The 19,984-nt window shown below is 44.7% G+C and overlaps 1 protein-coding gene across 1 annotated transcript in view; it reads right to left on the bottom strand.

Annotated features, from left to right (window-relative positions):
* LOC122559134 (metabotropic glutamate receptor 3-like) overlaps positions 1-10,117 on the bottom strand; it is a 43,919-nt gene extending 33,802 nt beyond the window's left edge. The window contains exons 1-2 of the mRNA XM_043708473.1: positions 9,997-10,117; positions 86-677 (exon numbers count right to left, since the gene is read on the bottom strand). Coding sequence (XP_043564408.1) covers positions 86-547 — 462 coding nt within the window. The 5' untranslated portion in view covers positions 548-677; positions 9,997-10,117. The remainder of the gene's footprint in view (positions 1-85; positions 678-9,996) is intronic.
* Between the last annotated feature and the right edge of the window lie 9,867 nt (positions 10,118-19,984).

The raw sequence follows: 19,984 nt of genomic DNA, 5'->3' as shown, positions 1-19,984 counted from the left end.
ATGATAATACCCTCCCAGTTTCTGTCTCCTCTGGTAACGCAATTTACCACATTAGGCCAAGATGCCAGTTCTGTCTGGCCCTTACCTGGATGGACACATCACTGTACGAGCCCCCAATGACCCCAGCAATGGCGAACGCCTTGTCATCATGAATGGCAAAGGATCCATCCGGACAGATGTATTCGGTCTCGTCGACTTTAGCCAAAGACGATCTGACAAACTCCAGTGACTGCTCCAATGCGTAGGTGTCCTTGGAGCAGGTGTCCAGGATGTGGGCCCCCAGTTTGATCCCAGGCAAAATGCTGGGGTCCTTGTTTATCGCGTCCAGAGCAAAGAGCATGGCCTCGAGCCGCTCAATGCCCCGCTGCTCGTTGATCCTTCCACAGTCTTCCAAACCGTTGCCTTTCTCATGGACTGGGAACAAGCCTCCGATCACCAGATCCCCATCGATCGCAATCTCCTTCTTCCCAGCAGGAAAGCTGTTGGAGCTGGACAAGATCACCTGAAGCACAAGGTGCAGGAGGCTGAGCAGCTGTGGCTGGGACATGTCCAGTGGCAGGGGGCGTGCAGGGGAGGGGGGAGAGCTGTTTCTATTGAAACCTCACAACTTCCGGGAGACAGGGGGCAGCAAGAACTCCCCCAATCTGGGAACAAAGGGCATTATCCTAGTCCGTTGGCTGTGGAGAAAGATGCAGAAAGATCCAATTAGAGTGACATTTGGAAATTGCTTCAAATCTTATGGAGTCACACAGCATGGAAACAGACCCTTCGGCCCAACTCATCCATGCCAACCAGGTTTCCCAAATCTAACTAGTCCCATTTGCCAGCATTTGGCCCATATCCCTTTCCTATTCACGTACCTGTCCAAATGCCTTTTAAACATTCCTCTGGCAGCTCATTCCATGCATGCACCACCCTCTGTGTGAAAATGCTGTCCCTTGGATCCCTATTAAATCTTTCCCCCTCACCTTAATCTTGGACTTCCTCATCCTTGGTAAAAGACCTTGCCTATTCACCGCATCTATGCCCCTTGTGATTTTACAAACTCTGTAAGATCACTCCCTCAGTCTCTGATGCTCCAGGGAAAAAATGTCTCAACATTTCCTTATAACTGAAACCCTTCAGTCTCAGTAAGATCCTTGTAAAGTTTCTCTGTATCCTTTCTCAGGAATGTCTCTTCTCACCTTTTCCAACGGATTTGTCAGCAGACACCATTAATCAATTGCACACCCAAGGAAATTTTGCTCAATGATGTATCGGGCACACTACCACGCAAAGGAAAATGACCTTTAGTTCATCCTCATTTGTTTCTGAAGCAGTCCACATTGACATTGCTCTGATCAATCTTACCTCCTCCCTGTGCATTCAGCTCTAACAGGCTGTATCCTGCTATCGTTCCCAGCCTCTCACTGGTAACTTTTCCAGCCTTCATTACAAGCAGTTTCACAGAAATTCCAGCATGGAAACATTAGAGGTTTACCCTGTGTTCAGTTCTGGTCGCCCTGTTATAGGAAGGACATGATCAAGTTGGAGAGGGTACAAAAGAGATTTACCAGGGTATCGTCGGGAATTGGAGATTTAAGTTATAAGGAGAGACTGGATAGTCTGGGATGCTTTTCACTGGAATGTAGGAGATTGAGGGGTGACTTTATACAGATTTGTAAAATCATAAGGGATATAGATAAGATGAATGGCAGATGTCTTTTCCCTGGGATGGGGGATTTCAAGACTGGGAGACATATTTTTAAGATGAAAGGAGAAAGATTTAGAAAGGACATGGGGGCAACATTTTTATACAGAGAGTAGTTCAAGTGTGAAATGAGCTTCCAGAGGAAATGGTGGATGCAGATACAGTTACAATGTTTAGAAGACATTTGGATAGGTTAGTGAATAAGAGAGGTTTGGAGGGAAATGAGCCAGGTGCAGGCAGGTGGGACTAGTTCAGTTTGGGATTATGGCCAGCATGGACTGGTTGGATTGAAGGGTCTGTTTCCGTGCCGTATGACTCTAGGACTCTACTTGAGGCTGGACTTTCCTTGTTCCCCCTTATCTCTTATCCATTAGTCCTCGCCTTCTCTGTTGAATGGGTTCTGTGTTCCATAATCTGAGAACCTTCTGTGTTATAAATGTTTCCCTCTGTCCATCATACGCCTCTTATCTTTAATACTATACCTTGTTCTGGACACCTCAAAGAACTGCCTGCTTCAATCATCTCTGTTCGACCGCTTGTAATCTTAAACATCTCCATCCAGCTCGTTCTCTAGCCCTTCCCTTTGTAGTTGGCTTCCCTCCCAGCTGGGTAGTTGCTGGTGTAGCTGAGCTGTAGCTCTGGAATCCTTCCAACAGCGTGGAGCTCAGACTCACACTCGCTAGCCCTACTGCATGGTTGCTGCGGATTTCCCATGGAGGCACCATTGCTTTTCGACACTGCACTTTTCTCTTTGGGACCAAGATCTCTATTTATCTTTTCAACATGGCCTTATCCATTTGAGGGGCCATTAAATGTGGTTATCAGTCACAACACCCACTGAGTCATAAAGGCATCGAGCTGTATAGCACGGACGCAGACCCTTCAGTCCAACCCTGTCCGTGCTGTCCAGATATCCCAACCGAATCCAGATCCCTTTTCCAGCATTTGGCCCATATCTCTCTAAATTCTTCCCATTCATATACCCACCTAGATGCCTTTTAAGTGTTGTAATTGTACCAACCTCCACCACTTCCTCTGGCAGCTTGTTCCATACACTCATCACCCTCTGTGTGAAAACGTTGCCCCTTGGGTTCCTTTTAAATATTATCTCCTCTCACCTTAAGTCAATGCCCTCTAGCTTTGGACTCCCCCCACCTTGGGTAAAGCCCTTGGCTACTCACCCTATTCGTGCATTATTGATTTTATAAACCCCAATAGGGTCACCCTCAACTTCTGACACACCAGGTAAAATAGCTCCAGCCTCTTTCTATAGTTCAAACCCTTCAACCCCAACAACATCCTTGTAAATCTTTTCTGTCCCTTTGAAGTTTAGCAACATCTTTCCTATGGCAGCGAGAGCAGAATTGAACGCAGTGTTCCAAAAGTGGACCAACCATCATTGCTCATTATCTTGGAACTGATTGGCTCACCAGAACTATTTCCAACACAACCACAGAATCCCTATGGAGCAGAAAGAGGCAGTTTGGCCCATTGAATATACACCAACCCTCCAAAAAGCATCCCACCCAGACCCAGCTCACCGGCTCTATCCCCATAACCCTGCATTTCTAATGGCTAATCCACCAACCCTGGTCACCACGGGGCAATTTTAGCATGGCCAATCACTGTACCGTCCTTGCCAGGAGACCTATTTCCCTGAAAGGACATAATTACAAAGAATGGCTTTCCGTTCCAGGACAATGAATTGAATCTGACTTTCACCGGGTGCCAAAGTGGGATATGAGCCCATCTTCCCAGAGTATTGGCTCTACATCTTTTCACTATTATACCACGACATCACCATCTCCCTCTAGTTGCCAACTGAACATGATCCACCAAATCCTTCCATACTTCTGCAAAGGGGTCAGAGCTTTGCTTGTCTTTACCCTGGAAGGTTTCATCTCCTGACCTCCAGCTTCTTCCCTCTACCATTCCATACACAGTGTCTCGCCTTTGCAATGCGAGTCAGTAAAAAATTGACCTTTAGTGCTTGATTCCGCACTGTTATTCAACCAACTGTAACTCCATCATGATCACCATAAAATGTACAAATAAAAACTCACACACTTTAACGTTCGTATAGCTTTACTCTCATTCCAGAACATCAACGTTTAATTCCTGAGAATCTCCAAGGCTAGCAAGCAGGCGCAGCAAGACAACTAGAGACAAACATCATGTTTATCACAAGGGAATTCAAGTACTCAGCAAAGAAGGGTTGTTCCAATTGTAGCGGACACTGGTGAGAGTCCATGTGAAGTAATATTGCCATTCTAGTTCCCTTGCCTCAGGAAGGATATGTTTGCCACTGACAGTAGGTAGTGGGGGATCTGTCCTCTGAGGAGACAGGATTTTATTCTGTATTCCCTAGAGTTGAGAATAATGGGAGACTATCTCATAGATACTTCCAAAATTCTAAAAGGGGTAGATGGAGTAGATGCAGGTCCCCGATCTGTGAAGTCTAGAAACAGGTGACAAGAGTCTCAGAACGAAAAGGAAGCCATTTAGGACTGAGGTGCTGAGATATGTTTTCACTCAGAGAGTGACAAATCTTTGGAATGTTCTAGTCCAGACCATTGCAGGAGCTTAGATATTAAGTAAGTTCAAAAGAGAGATTGATAAACTTCAAGTTCCTCATGACATCAAAAGGTATCGGGGTAATGTGGGAATTTTTACTTCATTCAGACACAGGATGAGAATATTAGTGACTCGGTGGCATTCTGAGGAAGAGTCAGTCGACCTGAAAACATTAACTCTGATTTCTCAGCCAGACCTGCTGAGCTTTTCCAGCAATTTCTACATTTTGTTCCCACATTGCTGTGGGTCTGGAGTCACATGTCAGCCAGTCCAGGTAAAGGTTAGCAGTTTCCTTCCCAAAAGGACATTAGTGAACTAGATGGGCTTTTCCCAACAACTGACAGCAGATCCATGGTCATTATTAAACCCGTAATTCCAGACTTTTATTGAATTTAAATTCCACCATCTGCCACGGCAGGATTCAAACCCAGATCTCTGGGTTAATAGTCCACGAGGCCATTGCCTTCCCATTTAGTATTAAGATAAATGATCAACCCTGACTGAGAAAAATCAAGGAAAACTCGACTAGCTGAATGGCTTACTCTTGCTCCTATGTTCCAATGTCCAACCCCATTTACCTTCACTCAGTCAAGATAATCAAAATATACCATCTCACACGTACTGATGTTGAATTCCATTTGCTGCAGGTTTGCCAATTCTACCTTCTTGTTAATATTTACTTTCAGCTTCTTTTGAGTTTCAGTGTGTTGACCGAGCTTTCATTGTTTAACACCATGTGCAAATGTAAAGACCAAACCCCCTCAATCAAGATCTGAATGGTTAACATACCCACACAATACACAAAGGCTGTGCCAGAACAGAATCACGTGGCACTGTCATCCACTACAGTCTGTTGTGAGGAATTGTCCTTAATACAACCTCTCTCTTTCTGCTCTTAGACCATTTTTAAGTCAAGTTGGCTACTAATTCCAGACCCCTCTCCAATTATTTCAAGTGTAAACCCACATGCAACCAAGTCAGTGAATCTGTAAGATCTGACCACTCCACATTTGTTGCACTTCTTCATCCACCTCATCCCTCACTTCGTCAGACAATCCTGTCCCACTTGCGACACAATCTGTTCTTAAATCTGGTGCTGGTTACTACTCATCTTCCATGGGATTATCACTTTGTTTCCCACCATGGTTCAACAGAAGAATCTGCACAGACCAATGAAATGGTCATCCCTCCATGATCTCATTTGCCTTCTGCTCGCAACGCAGTGGGACGTTGGGAGAAAAATCCCTCAATCAACACCACAAACAAAATTATTGAGCCATTACTGCATTGCTGCTTGTGGTGCATGTGAATTGGCTGCTGCACTCCCTACAGTATAATAGTGACTACTGCATTCCGGGAGCATTTCATTAGCTGTTGGGGCATTTGTGATGTGCAATGGTCATGAAAGATGCTAGGGAGCGATAGAATCAGAGGTGTTATGGCTGAATAGAGGCATGATGGTAGAATTGATTGGGAGAGGAGCCGAGCAGGAAAGACAGTGGGACAGCAATGGCAGGAGTTTCCGGGAGTGGCTCAGGAGATACAGCAGTGATTCATCCCAAGGAAAAGCAAGCATGGTACAAGGAGGATGAGGCAACCATGGCTGACTAGGGAAGTCAGGGATAGCATAAAAGCAAACAAGAAAGCATTTAATATGGGGAAGGGCAGTGGGAAACCAGAGGATTGGGAACCTTACCAAGTCCAACAGAGGACAATGAAGAAGAAATAAGGAGGGAGAAGATTAAGTATGAGGGTAAGCTGGCCAGTAATATAAAGGAAGACTGTAAGAGTTTCTTTAGATACATAAAGGTCAAAAGAGAGGTCAAAAATGAACATTGGAAAATGATGGTAGTGGGGAACATGGAAATGGCTGAGGAACTGAATAACTATTTCACATCAGTCTTCATGGTGGAAGACACGAGTAATTTCCCAAAACTTCAAGAGAGTGAGGGGGCAGAGCTGAGTATGGTGACCATCAGCAAGGAGAAGGTGCTAGAAAATCTGACTGGCCTGAAGGTGGATAAATCCCCTAGACCAGATGGACTACACCCCAGAGTTCTAAGGGAGATAGCTGAAGAGATAGTAGGGGCATTAGTGGTGATCTTTCAGGAATCGCTAGAGTCAGGGAGGGTCCCAGAGGACTGGAAGATCGCTAATGTGACACCCCTGTTTAAAAAGGGAGTAAAGCAAAAGTCAGAAAATGACAGACCGATTAGCCTAACCTCGGTCATGGGTAAGATTTTGGAGTCTGTCATGAAGGATGCGATTTCTGAATACTTGGAAGTGTATGATAAAACAGGGCAGAGTCAGCATGGTTTCATCATGGGGAGATCATGCCTGACAAGTCTGCTAGAATTCTTTGAGGAAGTAATGAGCAGGTTAGACCAAGGAGAGCCAATGGATGTTATCTATGTGGACTTCAAGAAGGCCTTTGACAAGACTCCACACAGGAGGCTGCTGAGTAAGATAAGGGCCCATGGTGTCAGAGGCAAGGTACGAGCATGGATAGAACATTGGCTATTTGGCAAAAAGCAGAGAGTGGGGATAAAAGGGTCCTTTCACAGGATGGCAGCTGGTGAAAAGTGGTTTTCCACCAGGCTGTGTTGGGACCACGACTTTGCACTTTAGACATTAACGATCTAGATGAAGAAATGGGGGGCATTCTGGCTAAGTGTGCAGATGATACAAACTTAGGTAAAAGGACAGGTAGCACTGAGGAAGCGGGGAGGTTGCAGAAGGATTTGGACAGGTTAGGCGAAGAAGTGGTAGATGGAGTACAATGTGGGAAAGTGTGAGGTCATGCACTCTGGTAGGAAGATTAGAGCCGTGGACTATATTCTAAATGGAGAGAAAATTCAGAAGTCTGGAGTGCAAAGAGACTTGAGAGTTCTAGTCCAGGATTCTCTCAAGGTAAACTTGCAGGTTGAGTCAGTAGTTCAGAAGGCAAATGCAAAGATGGCATTTATTTTGAAATTACTAGAATATAAAAGCAGGGATGTACTTCTGAGGTAGTATAAGGCTCTGGTCAGGCCACATTTGGAGTATTGTGCACAGTTTTGGGCCCCATATCTTAGGAAGGATGTAATGGCTCTGGAACATGGCCAGAGAAGGTTCACGAGAATGGTCCCAGGAATGAAAAGCTTAACATATGAGGAACGTTTGAGGACTCTGGGTCTATACTCAATGGAGTTTAGAAGGATGAGGGGGGATCTAATTGAAACATACAGAATACTGAATGGCCTGGACAGAGTAGATGTTGGGAAGATGTTTCCATTGGTAGGAGAGACTAGGACCTGAGGGCACAGCCTTAGAGTAAAAGGGGACCTTTTAGAATGGAGATAAGGAGAAACTTCTTTAGCCAGAGAGTGATGAATCTATGGAATTCATTGCCACAGAAGGCTGTGGAGGCCAGGTCATTGAGTATATTTAAGACTGAGATAAATAGGTTCTTGATTGTCAAAGTGATCAAGGGTTACGGGGAGAAAGTGGGAGAATGGGGATGAGAAAATAATCAGTCATGTGTGTGGTGCTGGAAAAGCACAGCAGGTCAGGCAGCATCCGAGGAGCAGGAAAATTGACCTCAGCCCTTGTCTGAAGTCCTCACTTTCGCCAGTGAGAAAATGATCAGGTATGATTGAATGGCAGAGCTGACCCGATGGACTGAATGGCCTCATTTCTGCTCCTACGCCTTATCACTTTATATATTCAAGTCATTTACTTCCTATTTTCCTACATATGTTATCTTAAATGGCCTGGGATTAGCCAGACAAGCTTTGTTGTATTTTTGGAAGATGTTTTACTTTGAACACACTTCAACCCTCAAGCATTCTCACTCACTAGATGAGGGAGACAGGTAAGAGGAAGAGAGTAATAGAAGAGACAAAGTTAAAGGCTGAGACAGGAGAAGCTACAATGGGCTTCAAGAAAATGGCAGATGTTAAACAAATATGTCGTCAATGTGAGAGGTACAATGCATCGCACAAAATGTCAGAGACAATGAAAGCGAAAAACTAAAAGTAATTAGTATAAGAGAGAAACAGTACTAGAGAAATGAATGGGATAAATTACCTCTAACCTGACTGGACGTACAGAGATAATAAATGCAATTATTGTGACATTCCAATATTCCTTCAATCCTAGTACAGTCCCAATGGTTTGGAACGTTTAAAACATAATCCCACTATTCAAGAAAAGACGGAAAGAAGGAAAACTGGCCACTTAGGCTGACTTCCTAGTATGGGAAATACTGACATCCTTTCTGAAAGTAGATAAGATCACAGTCCGATTATAGAATCATAGAATCCCTCCAGTGTGGAAGCAGGCCATTCGGCCCATTGAATCCACATGCATTCAACATGACTTAATGATTAGGCAGTCAGGCACAGTCTGGAGCCAGGGCGGGCGGGAGTCTCAGTGCTAGCTTGGGATGGTTGGAAGACCATTATTCTCGACTTCTATTTCTGCAAAGCTGGACATTTTAACTTTGCTATTTTATCAGATCTTGTAACTAAAGAAGCTGTACCTAGTTAGCTTTGTACCTAAAATGGCAAGGTAAATGGCAACGTATAAATTTTTCACTGTACTCGCTTGAGTATATGTGACATTAAAGCTAATTCATTCATTTACATGGTTTCATCCAAGGGAAACTGTGTTTGCCACACTAAGTAGAGCTTTTTTAAAAGGAGGTAACAAGCAGGGAGGATAAAGAGAAACCAGTGGATGTAGTATATTTGAAATTCCAAAAGTATTTGATAAGGTACCATAAAAGATCAGTGCACGTGATTAATGCTGATGGGTTTGAGGTCCCCTCTTAACACAGATGGAGATTAGATCACAGACAGAAAATCAGCAAGTAGGAGAAGTGAGGCAGTCTCAGTGAAATATAACCTGGCCTACTTTCTTTACTTCTTGGACTCATGACTAATATGAAGCCATGGTCACTATCGATGACCATGGTTAATTCATCTGTCTATCTAGAACCAAAACCAGCAACTGCTCTCTTTCCTTGATGATTACATTCTACCAGTGGGACATCTCTCATTTGTTTTCCAAGCCCCATCCCTGATCAAGTACAGGGCAGTGTGCAGTTATAGACTCATAGAGAAGTACAGCACAGAAACAGACCATTTGGTCCACCTTGTCCATGCTGATCAGATATCCCAATCGAATCTAGTCCCACCTGCCAGCACCCGGCCTATATCCCTCCAAACCCTTCCTATTCATGTACCCATCCAGATGCCTTTTAAATGTTGCAATTGTACCAGCCTCCACCACTTCCTCTGGCAGCTCATTCCATACATGCACTATCCTCTGCATGAAAAAGTTGTCCCTTAGGTCCCTTTTAAATTTTTCCCCTCTCACCCTCAACCTAAACCCTCTAGTTCTGGACTACCCCAACCCAGGGAAGAGACTTTGTCTATTTATCCTATCCATGGCCCTCATGATTTAATAAACCTCTATAAGGTCAGCCCTCAGGCTCCGATGTTCCAGGGAAAACAGCGTCAGCCTCTTCAGCCTCTCTCTATAGCTCAGATCCTCCAACCCTGGTGATCTTATCTGAACCGTTTCAAGTTTCACAACTTCTTCCTTCCAAGGGGAGGAATTGCGTAATTGCGTATTGAATGATGATCTGATTCAACTGCCTATCCCCTAGCAATCAATTGGCCAGTGTTCGGAGATCACACATTCCTTAGTGGTCTAAAGATGGATCATACCATGGTTCATTTGCTTACATTCTGGGCCCAGGTTCATAAGGTGCTTGACTCCTGTGATAGCATTAAGGAATTACTGCACTGATAGAGGTGATTTTTCAATGAGATGTTAATCCTCTGCTTGCCTGCTCAGTCAAGGACACTGTTTTGAAAAAGAATGAGGGAAAATTTAGCAATATTTACCACCTGCTCCCAATCTACATCAATAAACATTTACGCTGGTCATTGTTATATAGCTGTTTTGTGGGACCTCCCTCTGTGCAAATAGGCTGCCATATTCTCTGCATTACAACAGTAAACACTGAGGAAGGAAAGCACCTCATTGGCTGGAATGTACTTGAGATATCAAGGGATCGCGAAAGGTGCTACATAAATTCAAATCCTCCTGTCTCTAGGTGAGCAGAATGATCAATGTGACAGACATATTCTGTGCCCTCTCTAGAGTGCAGGCACTCAATCTCAGACCTCAAGAGCAGCAAATATTGCCCTGAACTTTGGACTCAAAATGTTAACTCTGCTTCTCTCTCCATAGATGCTGTTTTTGGCTCCTCTGCATTTCTTTGCAATAGGTCAACCGTTGTAACCACACTGTAAAACCATACAGGAGCCTGTGACCTATTGCTGTATGGGAACTGAGGTGCTGTGGATTGAGCACAATTCTTTCTACCCCTTCTCTCTTTAAAAAAACTATTATTCTGGGTGACTGGCGCTAATTAAACGATGGTTCACAGCACTGCGCTATCATCAGCCAGTGACAAGTAACGTGGCAGCATTCGCGCTGCTAGAAATGGTAGTGTTTGACATTCTGACAGAGTGAGCTCGGTCTGCTCCACCACAGGCACGGTAGTGAGCCTGAACACAACAGGACACACACCCAACAACACAGTCACCAGCCCCACAGCCACTGTATTGCCATCAACAGCTTCACAATCAGGGAGCAGGGACAACAAGACAGATCTGTGTGCCAGCTCTGAAAAGACTGCAAGACATCAGAGAAGGCCATTCAGCCCATTGAGTGTGTTCTACCATGCAATGAGATCATAGCTGAGCTGATAATCCTCAATTCCACTTTCCTGTCTTTCCCCATCACCCTTGCTGAGGGAATACTTGTTTCAGTCTTCAATATACTTAATGACCCAGCCTCGATAGTCCTTTGCGGTAAAGAATTCCCCAGATGCATTCCATTCCCGAGAGAAGGAATTCCTCCTCAGTTCTGTCTTTAATGGGTGGCCCCTCATAATGACCTCTGGTTCTAGACTCTCCCACAAGGGGAATCAAGCTTTGTCAGATGAGATGGGAGCAAAGGAGGGGACAGGAATAAAATGTTGTGATGTTAAAAGGGACACAGGAACAGAGAAATCAGGGAGGGGAGGATATATACACACATGCAAGGCTTAGGTGGTGGTAGGACAGGTCACTAAAAACATTAAGAATGCACAGAAACATATGCAAAACTTTTGTTGGATGGTCAATAGAAGGCGAATCAATTCCAGGCACGGCATATGTAAGAGCTCCAGAGGAAGGTGAGAAGCTAGTTTCAATAAAGTGACTCCAGGACTGGGAGACCTCAGTGCAGACGGAGTGAGTGAATGAGAGTGAGAGAGAGAGAGAGAGAGAGAGAGTGGAACAGAGAGGTTTGTCTCCAGAGGTTGAAGGGGACAATGAATGGTTGGGATGTGAATTATAAATTTTGTTTTGTCGAGTAGACTCTTTTACAGGCAGGTCTGTCAGAGGATTAAAGTTCAAGGTAACTGGTAGAGGATTGAAGGAGTTTACAGGGTGCGGCGTTGTGCACTGGAATATGTCAATAGACAACCAAGTTCAATAGAAAAAAAATTTCAAAAAGAGTTTGTTAGATACTTTGAACAAACAAAAATCTCTGCAGGACTGTTAGGGGAGAGCGAGCGTTTGAGTGGAAAGAATCTCTTTTGGAAAGCTGACACACATATGAGGGGCTGAATGGCCTCTATCTGAACTAAGTGGCTCTGTGTTTCTACGGGACATGACTGAGAAACTCACTCCAATGCGAGGGGATGGAGGCACGGCCCCACACGGACTCACAGTCTTGTGAATCATGCACAGGACTTCTCCCTAAGACCTAGGACAGACTTTTAAGGATGAGCCAAACCAAGGAAGCTGCCCCCAGACTAGAGATACACTTGGGCATCTCGGCTTTGACGAGAGGCGGCCAATAAAGTCAATTTCAAAAATACCTTACTGACTTAAAAAGCTCATGCCCATGACTCATAAAAATGCCGGAACCAATCCTGCAAAATGCCAGGACGGAATCCAACTGGGATAGAAATCTGGGAAAACCAAGATGTAACCCTTCGAAGGTTCCAACTGCGCATCAGTTATGATAAAGATTGGACATCAATGACTAAACCGTGTTGCCCGTATAAAAAAAATGAGCCTAATGCTGGCTTGTATAAGATTCCCAACACTTACCAGAGTTCAGGGGCTGTGCTGAGACCTGTGCACCGTGCGGGAAACGAGGTTACATTCACCAAGCCCTTGCTGAACCGATAGCGAGCTAAGTGTCACTGAGACCAGCTTTTAAATGAAGGAATCAGTGACAGTGGGAGCTGCAGGATGGAAATCCAGGCACAGCTGCCACTCAGGCATTGGGAGACAATCTTTGCGAAAACCTTAAATCACTGAAAGTTCCTGCCCAATCTACATATTGCCCAGCCTCATGTTGTTCACAGACTCTGTCCCTGCCCGCTGCTAAAACCCTGGTGTGTTCACAGATTCTCTCCCTGCCCACTGCTAACAGCCCCGTGGGGCACAACCGAAGCCTCCAAAATTGTAACAATCTGCTTCAGCCACATAATTAAAAAGCAACAAGGTGCCAACAGCATTTATAACACTCCTTTTATCCTTGTGGAATATTCCAGCCTTGATTGCAAAAGGTCTTATTAACACCATTAGCATCTCTATTCAAGAAGGTATGAAATTTATTTTAAAATGAGCATTCTTTCTCTCCACGTTCTTAACCATACGTTTTTTTTTTGTCTATAGGGGATCTCTTCAGGGATTGTTCAAACTGGGGAACAGAAAAGTCCACAATACAGGAACCACTGTCCCTAATAAACTCCCCCAAACACAGGGACAGCATGAGGTTAGATACAGAATAAACCTTTCTCTACAATGTCCCCATCAAACTCCTGCAGGGCAGGAAAAGCGCAAGGTTAGTTCTTGTTCTATTTATATTGTCCTCTTCAAATGGCCCCAGGACAGGGACAGCACAGTGTTAGATAAACTTAGCAGCCTCTCTACACTGTCCCCATCAAACACTTCCAGGGCAGTGATACCACAGGTTAGATACAAAGTGCAGCTCCCTCTACATTATCCCCATCAAATACTCTCAGGATAGGGACAGCACAAAATTAGGTACAGAGTAAAGCTCCCTCTACACCGTCCCCATTAATGATTTCCCAAGACAGGTTCCGCATGGTGTTAGATCTAGAATAAACATCCCTCCCCACTGTTGCCATTGTAACAATTGTAACAAGGTAAACCAGGTGGACCTTATAAAATATGAATTATCTGATTTGGGCTATTAATCTCATCCAATCAGGGAGTCCAGGCTGACAGAGAAGAACAGGCATCCTGCGGTAGTGTGGGGGTTAAATTAAAAAATAATCGGGGATTCGACAAAAAAAAACCAAGAAATTCACCTTGTGTCTCTCACTGTGTCTCACACCTGCACATACACACACAATGGGGAAAAAAAAGGAAAAAAAAAAGAACAGGCATCCTCACTCGGGTGTTTCCTTTCTTCCTGGTGGTGGAAACTGAATAAAGATTCGTACACCTTGTGTCTCTCACTGTGTCTCACACCTGCACACACACAACATGGGTGCTGGGGAAAAAATAAGCACTACCGCAGTTAGGCGGGAGTGTGGGGGTTTTAGAAAAAGAAAAAAATTAAACAGGAGTGTCAGAGGTTCTGCTCACTCTGAGAGCTGGCTCTGAGGGAGCTGGACCAGTGTGTGTGAAGGACTCTCCTCTTAAAAAAAAGAACAGGCATCCTAGCTGGCTCTGAGGGAACTGGATCAGTGGTGAAGCACTCTCCATTTTGTGGCTAACAAAGAACATGTATCCTGTTTTATCTGAGAGCTGGCTCTGGGGAACTGAATCAGTGTCAAGGACTCTCCACGGTAAAAATAAAGATTGATTTAGCGTTGACATACCCGCGTCTGTGGAGTTATTTCAGTGGCGACAAGATAAAAGCATGCTCCTGAAGAAATTCACTTGTCTCAATCGTCTTTGAGTTGGGCTAAGAATTCCTGGCATCATGCCGTTATTTGGAAAGCTTAACTCATTCAATCCTGGCACTGAAGAAGGGCTCATGCCCGAAACGTCGATTCTCCTGCTCCTTGGATGCTGCCTGACCTGCTGCGCTTTTCCAGCAACACATTTTAGCTCTGATCTCCAGCATCTGCAGTCCTCATTTTCTCCTCACTGAAGACTGGGCCCAATATGTGGGAAGAATACGTATTTGTTCCGGGCAAATGACATTGGGCCAGATGAAAAGCAACAAGTAATTCTCCTGACTGCTTGTGGACATGCAGCTTTTTTGGTTATTAGGAGGCTAACTTTTCCTGAGGCACCAGGAGTTTCAAAGGTTGATAGATTTAGTTGATAGATTTGGGAATATTATGACCCCAAACTGCCTCTAATTCTGAGATGCTATCAGTTTTCCTCAGCAATTTGAGAATCAGTGGAATCTATATTGGGATTTTTGAGGTGGTTAAGACATCATGCAACTTTGATTTAACCCCTAATGAGATGCTGAGAGACCATTTGGTATGTGGGATTGATAACGCAACCATGCAAAAGTGTCCACTAGCTAAAGCCCAACTTGATTTCAAACAGGCACAACAACTGGCTTTGTCGTTGGAGAATGCGGCAAGTGGAGCATCTGAGTTGTCGGCTATTCTGATGGAAATGGACACCCTCGCCGGTCTGACTGTGGTTGGGGAACACCACTTGAGTGAAGACAATTGCACAGCCTCACTCAGGGCATATCCTGAACAGAGGGACTCTAGGTCAGCCCACAGCAAAACCCCACAACAAAGCCAAGCCTCGGCCAAATGGTTAAAACTTTCTTCAGGATTCAGGCTGACAAGCCGTTGTAGGCAGACTCAGGACGGTAATACTCCCATTCGACCTAAATTGAGGAAGAGAACCCTGAGGCCAGTATCGAGGAGAGTGCACACTCTGGAAAGTCCATCTATAGCTGATTTGGAACAGGTAAATTGCTTAGCAACGTCCAAATCAAAATCAGTTAGAATAAACGTTTGGTTAAATGGTCAGCCAGTTCTAATGGAGGTCGATACAGGTGCAGTCATTTCAGCCATAGTTTTGCTCTGGACTCAAACTCTCCTATGTTTGTGTAGGTCCTTGTCTAGACTGAGAATGTATACCAGGGAACGTTTACAGATTAAATGTACAACTTCAGTTCTGGTCTCTTAAGACAAGCAGTTGGTTCAGTTCCCACTGATTGTAGTAAATGGCTTGGGCCCAAGCCTGATGGGGTGAAGTTGGTTGCGAAAGGTTCACCTTGATCGGCTCAACATTTTTTGATTAGAAAATGGCTGCCTGAGTAAAGTCCTAATCAATTAATTACTTGGAAACTTTTCAGGAAGGTCTAAGGACTGTCAAAGGCTGCCTTGCATGTTGAGCAGGAAGCAAGTCCACGATTCTTCAAAGCCAACCCAGTGCCATTTGCTTTGTGGGCAGAGGTAGAGGGAGAAATCGGAAGGCTGGGAAGCGAAGGGATCATCAAGCCAGTACAGTTTGCAGAATGGGCAGCACCAGATCCACCACGTTATGAAGTCTGACAGGTCAGTTCACCTTTGTGGGATTTTAAACAAACAGTAAACTGCTTCTTGCAGCTGGGTAAATACCAGAAGGATCTGTACGCAAAGCTGGCAGGATGCTGTCCTTCATGAAGCTGGACCTGGGCCATGCTAATTTGCAATTGCAGTTAGATGAGGATTCTCCGAGGAATGCTACAATTAATATTCATAAGGGTTTGTACCGATATACAAGACTGCCATTTGGGGTATCATCAGCCTGTACAATTTTTCAGCAGACGATGGAGAACATTTTATAAGGTCTACCCTAGGTCACCATTTATCACGATGATGTGCTAATAACAGGGAAGACCAATAAGAAGTTCTTAGAGAACTCAGTCATTGTCCTTAGGTGTTTCTTACAGGTTGGGGTATGCCTTAGAAGGGAAACATGTGTGTTCCACACACCCCAGATGACCTACTTGGGTGACAAGAGTCGACAAGATCGGGTTATACCCATTGGAAGATAAAGTGGGGGTGATCAAATGTGCCCCGGCTCCCATGTCCGTACTGGAGCTTAGGTCTTTCCTTGGGCTGGTGAATTATTATGGAAAGTTCATACATAACCAGGCCTTCAACCTGGCCCTTTTGTGTCAACTCTTAAAAAAAGGATCAGCCTTGGAAATGGTCACGTAGTCAAGCCTTAGCCTTCAGGGAAGTGAAGAAATAGCTATCATCCTGTAAGTTATTGGCACATTAGGATCCCAAGTAGGATCTGGTATTGACCTGCAAAGCCTCCCACTATGGCATTGGGGTTGCATTAGCTCATAGATGGAGAGAAATATCTAATAGCATATCCATCCAGGACTTTGGCTAAAGCAGAGCATAAATACACCCAGAGGAGGGTTTGGTGGTCATATTTGGAATCAGAAAGTTCCACCAATACCTTTATTTGTAATAACAGACCCCACCTCCCCACCCCACCCACCCCTGCTAGGTTTACTTGAAGAGAACAAGGCTATGCTGCCCATGGTGTCAGCCCAAATTCAGCAGTGAGCTCTAATACAAAGTGTGCATCATTACAAGTTGGAACATCAGCCCCAGGTGGCCAAGTAGCACATGGGGATGCATTGAACTGCCCCCTGCTGACAGATGCACCACTGGTGATACTGCCTCTGGAAGTCCATAATAGTCTAGCTGACAATACAAGACTTTGGATGCAGTAAGATCCAGTCCTGGCCAAATTGAAAGAATTGCTAGTGATGCGGGAGACCGAAGGGCCGTCACAATCAGAATTGAAACTTTTTGGACTCAGAGTGACCAGATCACAGCAGAGGACAGCATATTATTATGGGGAACAAGAGTGCTTGTCCGAGCAAAGATCACTGCCAGATACTGGCTGAACTTCAGGGGTTTCCAAATTGAAGATACTGGTGAGACGTTATGTCTGCTGACCAGAATTGGATGCAGTCATAGCTACATTGATGGGACAGTGCCCAAAGCACCGGCAGCTCCCCCACATTCATGGGAATAATCTTGGGCTCGGTTACACATCGACTATGCCTATCCTTTCATGGGCTCAACATTCTTAGTCATTGTAGACGCCGACTCAAAATGGCTGGATGCGCACAGAGTTCATTCATCAAACACAGGGATGACAATAGAAAAACTGTGAACGCCTTTTGCAATACGCAGATGGAATTTGAGTATTTCCTAAAGTCAAATGGTATTCAACACATAAGGACAGCTCCTTATCATCTACCATCCAATGGTCTGGCAGAAAGAGCAGTCCAAACTTTGAAGACAGGCTTAAAGAATCAGCCTACAGTTTCACTAGGTTGCAAACTGTCCCGGCTCCTGCCTGATTATAGGACCAGCCCTCATGCAACTTCAGGGATAGCTCCAGCAGAGTTGCCAATGGGAAGAAGACGCTGCACCAGGTTAAATCTGATCTTCCCGGACCTGGGGGTGGGTGTGAAACAGCATCAGAAACCTAATGCCAGACACAACGTTCTGCCAAGTGAGAGAGACAGTTTACTTCAGAGGATGAAGTTGGTGTAGGAACCATGGGAATGGCCCTGGACTGATAAGAGCCATGTTCGATGCAAGGTCAGGTCCAGTGACGTACAGAATTTGGGTGGGTGCAATATGACCATATGACAGCTGCAAACTGCAAACAGTGAAGGAGCAAAACCTGCCCGTCTCCTCGACTACTTTTCCGACTATTCCAGAACCTGTGGGTTCTCCTTGTCCGTCACACATTGGAGATACCGCGGAATCTGAATTGGACCTGGCAGATGTCGCTGCCTTGACACCTTTTCCAGTGGAAGAAGAAAATGAATTTCTTCCGAGATGCTCTGGGCACCAGAGGCGAGCTACTGAGTATTACATGCTGCCCATATCAGAGGCAGAGTTGGATGAACCTGACCTGGTGCTAAAATGCCCCAAGTGGAGCTACGCAAAGAGAACCGGCCTATGTCATTGGACTCAGAGTGCCGTTACTGAGTGTCAGTGGGTGGAGGGAGTGGATGCTTGTGCTGCTTTGGTCTGGATGATGTCAAGCTTCTTGAGTGATGTTGGAGCTGCAGTAGATGGAGAAGAATTCAAAGCCAGGTAAATGAGTTAAAGGTCCAGAAAATCCATAACGTAACTGAATAGCAGTACAGAGAGAATGGACTAAATAGCCTCCTTGTTTTCTTGTCCATCCAAAAGAAGAAGCTGCATAGTTGTTTTCCCAATCAGCAACACCATTGTAAATGTAAACATCAAAATGTCACTGAGTTTCTGACCTGCGGCCAGGTTAGTGCAACTAGACTGAGCACAGAGGGTGAGAAGCAGAGCAGGCAAACTATAAAGACAGGTGAAATCCTACCTGTACATGATGAGTAGGACCTTGAGAAGGGTTGACGGTCCCTTGGTGTGCATGGACACCAGTCCCTGAAGGTATCAAGACAGATAGATAAAGTGGTTAAGAAGGCGCATGGGATATTTGCCTTCATTAGCCAAGGCATAGAGTTTAAGAGTGGGGAGGAACTGTATAAAACATTGCTGGAACTGTATAAAACATCAGTTAGGCCACACCTAGAGCATTTGTGTAGTTTTAGAATCCACTGTATTGGAGGGATGTTGGAGAGGGTGCAGAGGAGATTTACCAGGATGTTGAGATGGACTGGAGATTAAGCAGCTGGATAAAGATAGACCGAGTTAAACACAGGTCCACGTTAGCATCTTGATCAAATACTCAGGCTGACAGAAACAACCCTCCCCAATTTAATAATATCCTTCCAAGAGGAGGGCAACCAGAATTGTATGCAGCACTCCAAAAGTGACCGCACCAATGTCCTTCCCCATTGATGAGGTAGCACCTCGAAATGACCACCTCTTTGAGAGGCTGAGTATGGGAGCCCTTGTGGTGCAGTGGTTGTGTCCCTAGCAGTGAGCCAGGAGGCCTGGGAACAAGTCCCACTTTGAACAAATTGATTTAAAGAGATACCTTATTAATGTACAACTGAGTGGCTTGGAACCGTGCACCTTGGAATAAATGATAGGTCAACCGCAATGGTTTCAACTTTGGCTTGTCTGGAGGAAGTGGATTATTCTCTTCCCTGACAATACTGGAGAACAAGCTGGCCTTATGTTCGGGTGCCTTTCAACACCAGCATTATTACCATATATCACCTCACACAATACAACAAGACAGATGTCACAACCTTCCTCGTTATTAATGTCACAGTGCTCCCTGCCCTCCATTTTACTCACCTGGAACAGGTTTATGGATACTGTTTACAGTATGCTGCAATGTGAGGTGAACGTTACCCAGAGGGACTCCATATCTGATCATTTGCATCTAGCGTCACCTCAAATACACAAGAGCCTTAGGAACAGAAGCAACTGAATCTTCTCTCATTTTAGGAAACAACGTAATGAGGGCTTGTTGGAACCCCCTCCAAGATCAGTACATCCCACATCAAGCATAGGAGACCACATCTGTACACAGCACTCAAGGTGAGGTCTGAAAAAAGCTCTATCTAATTGCTTTTTTTTGTATATTTTCATAGTCCAAACCCTTTGCAATAACATTTACAATTGCATTTACAATTCGGTTTTTCTGTAATAACCTTTTGTCTTTCTATAATTTATGTATGCAGACTTCAAATCCTCATTATACAATCATTTACTAGTCTCTCACCTCTGATTTTATATTC

Source organism: Chiloscyllium plagiosum, chromosome 18 (assembly GCF_004010195.1).
Source record: "Chiloscyllium plagiosum isolate BGI_BamShark_2017 chromosome 18, ASM401019v2, whole genome shotgun sequence".
Taxonomy (NCBI): Eukaryota; Metazoa; Chordata; class Chondrichthyes; order Orectolobiformes; family Hemiscylliidae; genus Chiloscyllium; species Chiloscyllium plagiosum.
Note: the sequence above shows the minus strand (reverse complement) of the source record. Positions and strands in the feature narration are given on the sequence as shown.